Source organism: Rhagoletis zephyria, unplaced genomic scaffold (assembly GCF_001687245.7).
Source record: "Rhagoletis zephyria isolate East Lansing unplaced genomic scaffold, Rhagoletis_zephyria_1.1 Rzeph_scaffold_00059, whole genome shotgun sequence".
Classification (NCBI taxonomy): domain Eukaryota; kingdom Metazoa; phylum Arthropoda; class Insecta; order Diptera; family Tephritidae; genus Rhagoletis; species Rhagoletis zephyria.
Window position 1 is genome coordinate 653262 of NW_016157143.1, and position 4630 is coordinate 657891.

Here is a 4630-nt window from a genome sequence, read left to right on the forward strand (position 1 = left end):
TGCTGAGAAAATCCCCATTTTGGACAAGGTGATACCATTAAATGCCGCTGAGCTATAGAAATTTTAAAAAAAAAAATCAAAGTTCCCGTGTATTTTAAATGGAAAATCTTCACACGCCTTGGCCGAGTACTTAAAATTAATATTAAGGGCTCAAACTTTCAGGGAATTTTTTTTTGGGTATTTCCAACAAAATTTCACGATGGGACCGAAAAAAAAAAATAGTCGCAAAAAAAAAGCACCCTATTTTACATATTTACATATGGTCATTTAATCGTTATCAACACTTTTGACTTCAGAGGATCACTGATAAATTAGTTCTTTTATGGTAAATGTGAAGCTACATACTTACATGGCGTGTATTAAATTTGGAGCTTTCCTTGGTTCTTTCATATTTAAGTACATAATGAGATTAACATCTGCAGATCTTATACATACACATGTACATATGTATGTCAATCATTCGTAAAGTTCACTATTGCAGCTGGCGACTTTGTAAAAGCAAACTAAACTAATTACGCCAAATACATATTTGGACTCTTAACTGTTATTCTACTAGTTAATATTATTCTCAATTTGACAATACTGCAACCGCAACTAATTAAGCTTAATGACAATCATATCAAAGTACAAATTATGGTATCAGTATGTATAACGATTTTAATCCCACAGTCAGTACAAACAAGAATTCAATTACATAAGTGCTCAGCTAATCTATTTATTTATGTATAAAAATATATTCTTGTTTTTTTTTACATAAACACATGGTTGTGCACAAAACATTAGGAGTGCGATATTCTGATTAGTTTTTGCTATTTGTCTTTTGTTTATTTAATGTTTATTATTTTTTTTTAAGACTAGCTGGTTGTACAACAAACAACAAATAAATTCAGATTTAAGTTTTTGTACAAAAATTATAAAAATTCTGAAAACAGCATACCAGGACTTTTTGTGAAGATTCTGATTAAAAAGTTTGAAATTTTGGTGAAAATTTGCAGAATTTTTATAATTTTTATACAAAGTTTGAAATATAAATTTATATAGTGTTTGTTGTATGACCAGCTAGACTTTTATAACTACCACTTAGCTGATCCACACCTAAACATACGCAAAATGTACTGATCAGTTTGAAGTTTAGATGATTTAAAGCTTAGTATGTATGTGATAAGCTTTCAGAGGGTAGGGTTTTGAAATGATTGAGGTCAAAAATTTAATGATTGTCAACGATTTACGAAGATTTTGATTAAACTGAGGCTAATAATGCTAACAAGAATGACAACGTGTATTGGTTAAAGGCATAATTACATAAATATGTATGTACATTAGGCTGTTACACCTTTCAAGTAAGCGAAAAATAGTACGCCGTGCACCCCTGAATCTAAGGTATTTTTGCAAGAAAATGTGGAAACAATTTTTTTTTTACATTTTGCGGTGACATTAATCGGCAATAAAATTTTTATTTTAATAGTTCGACTGGAATAAACGAAATATTTTCTTAACAAGATTTGAAGGATTTTTGGTTAGCTTTAAATTACTGACATCAGGGTGATCAGGAGTGGGATATGGTGGATAAGTATTAACACGGTCAATGAACTTTAGGAATAAAAACTGTCCAAGGCAAAAAAATCGATAAATTATACTTTAAGATCCCACTGTAAAAGCCGAAGATATTTATGATGAAAAATGTAAAAAGACCCTACGTAGGGCAAAGAAAAAATCGAAATGGCCTTCGATTAGAAATATTTCTTTAGCGAAACTTTTCTGATATGGCCTAATTTAAAATTTGTGTAGGTATATTTGTGGCTATAAAAGCACGTACTAATCCGTATCTAAGCGACAATTATCGAGTGTGGAATACGGGTATAGTCAGCAGAAATGCCCCCAAATAAATATCCATACATATGTGTATCTTAATAGAAAGCTAATGGAGTGATATGTGTGAAAAGGATGCAAAACGTGCGTGAAATATTTAATACTTATCTTAATCTTAATAAACCTTCCGGCTTGTGCCTTAAGTGATACTTTATTTTTCTTGTCTCTTTCTCTATCCCTGCTGCTTAGGTCAACAAATACATGGAGCTGCCGCCATTCAATTTTCCCAATCCTCTAGGCTATTTTGGTGGCGAAAAGCAGGTGAGTGCGAAAACGTGTTGGGTGTGAACTTTAGTGGTACTTTAAGGCACATTTAGTTTGAACAGGGACGGTAATCATTATGAGTAAGATAATTTAAAATCAGCATTCAATCATTATTTTATGATTTTTTTTTTCGATCACAAATAACGATTATTTTATGATTTTTATTTTTCCTTCAGAAATAAAAATTATTATTGAGTTCTGTTTTTCCACTTAAAAATAATGATTATTTGTAAAATAGAAAAAAACGCCACACAGACGCAATCTACTGAAATTTGTACCTGAAAATTTTGGGACTTAATGCCTTTATTAGGATGTCGCTACCTCTGAAAATAATACGTCGGAAATTCACGCTGGCTTAGCTTTTGAGTATTTTGAATGATAATTTTTCTTAAGTGAAAAAATAAAGGTCAATAATAATTATTTTCTTTGAGCGAAAAAATAAAAATCAGGTAATCATAATTTGCTTTGAGCGAAAAAATTACACTCAAATACTAATTATTATTTTTAATCTTTATTGATTAAACTCGATAAATGAAAATCATTGTAAATTACAGTAGAACGTACCAACACAAATATATGAGAATAGTTAAATTTGTTTTACAACGATTGCAATTTGTTGATTTTTTTGGCTAAAATTAAAAAAAAATGTTGATTATTTTCCGTCCCTGGTTTGTAGTGAGTAATTTTTTCATGTATGTACGTGCTATGCAAATTAAGAAATTCTTAGTTTATTCTGTCATAGCTTTTCTTATGTTAAAATATGTAATTTTCTAACTTTCTTCCGCAGATCAGCGCGGAGGCTGCTTACCTCTACGATGCCGTTCATTTGTATGCAAATGCGCTAATAAAAGTTTTGGAGGCTGGTGACAAACCAAAAAATGGCACTGCTATCATTGCGGCTATAAAAGGATCTAAATACCTGAGCGCCATGGGGTGAGTAGAAAAGGTGTTTTCTTTTTTTTTCTTTTTGGAAAGACAAATACGACTACAATGTTGTTAGTTGTATATGGTAAACATTGAAGTACACTTCAGTTGTATATTGCTTTTTAACTATTGCTTTGGGGAAATGTATGTTAAAATGCCATCAAATTTAAAAGTAATGGCCTCTATGGTGATTAAGCGCTTTATTCGCTTTCTTTTTAAGGCGAAAAAATTTTTTTGATTACACTTAAATAATGAATTCTCGGCATTTAATGGGCTTATTGGTATTTTTTTTCGCTCATAAAAGAAATGCAAGTTTTAGCGGGCATTTTAAAGGGCTTCCATGGTTCTAAATTTTTACACATTCTTTTCATATTAATTACTGTACTTTTTTATTTTTCTCTAAACAAAAAAAACAATATTTTCTACTTGTCTTCCTCCTTTGCAGCTACCATGTTTACATTGATGAGAATGGCGATGCCGCTGGCAATTATACAGTATTAGCGCGTGGCTATGCGCGAAATAGTCGAAATATGACAGTTCCTGGCCTAGTGCCGGTGGGGACATTTAGTCAGACACAAAGTGATAAATTACCTGTGAGTATGAGACAATTAATTTAGTAGCGTTTAGATTGTTAGAAATTTATTTATGTGCCTTGGTGTCTAATATTGGTTGTGGTTTCTTACTATTTTATTTAAAAACATACTTTCTACGATTAGCTTAGGTTAGCTTAATCCTGAGGGTGCTTACTTAGATTCAGCCACATTTGTGAAGCCACTGGGGTCTAAAATTATTTCACTTGGTACTCATTAAAAATATAGATATGTTCCTAATAGCTATCGATCTGCTGTGAGCCTTTGCCAAGATTGTGCTGGGTAGATAAGGTTTCAGAAAGTCAACCTCATTCTATATATAAACCTATGTAGTAGTCATTCTCGTGGTTGCCTTGTTTAATCAGTGTCTCTAACCAACTAGCCTTTAAATAAGTTTAATGGTGAAATTCTGTCTTTCACTGAAGGCTATATAAGATTCTACTATGCTGTTTACCTTAATCGAAGTTTCTTATGTAAATAAGGGTGGTACAAATTGTTTCCCAGCCACCTTCCATAACTGGAGAATACGAAAAATAAGTACACCAGTATTTTTTTATTTAGAAAACTGTAAACATTTAACCGTGCCGCTGGGACTTTGGAGTTTTCCATATATTTTATATGGGAAAAAGACATTTTCTCGTATAATTACGACACAATCGTTGAAAATAAATAATTTTGTATCGAATAAAAATGGTAGTGTTATATGCCAGGATCAACCATTCAAACTCTTAAGTGCTCATTAGCTCGAGATGAGATAAGGACCATGGTTTTAATTTCTTCTGGTATGTAGTAGAATGAAAATTTTTTAGCGAATCTGCTGCTGTAGAGTGCTACCGTGGACTTTCGTGGAAACGCCGCTGACCTAAGAACTGCCCTCGTTCTAGGTCTTATGAAAATTTCTAAGTTGCTAAATAAATTTTTATTTTTTTTTTAACAAATTTTAATTTTCAATAACTCCTTATACTAATAACTACTGCACTGTA

General features: G+C 31.7%; 1 protein-coding gene across 1 annotated transcript in view; it reads left to right on the forward strand.

Annotated features, from left to right (window-relative positions):
• The window catches only part of LOC108369862 (speract receptor-like), a 26153-nt gene extending 22568 nt beyond the window's left edge, over positions 1 to 3585 (forward strand). Inside the window, exons 6-8 of the mRNA XM_017625060.1 lie at positions 2059 to 2130; positions 2921 to 3066; positions 3503 to 3585. Coding sequence (XP_017480549.1) covers positions 2059 to 2130; positions 2921 to 3000 — 152 coding nt within the window. The 3' untranslated portion in view covers positions 3001 to 3066; positions 3503 to 3585. The remainder of the gene's footprint in view (positions 1 to 2058; positions 2131 to 2920; positions 3067 to 3502) is intronic.
• The last annotated feature ends 1045 nt before the right edge of the window (positions 3586 to 4630 follow it).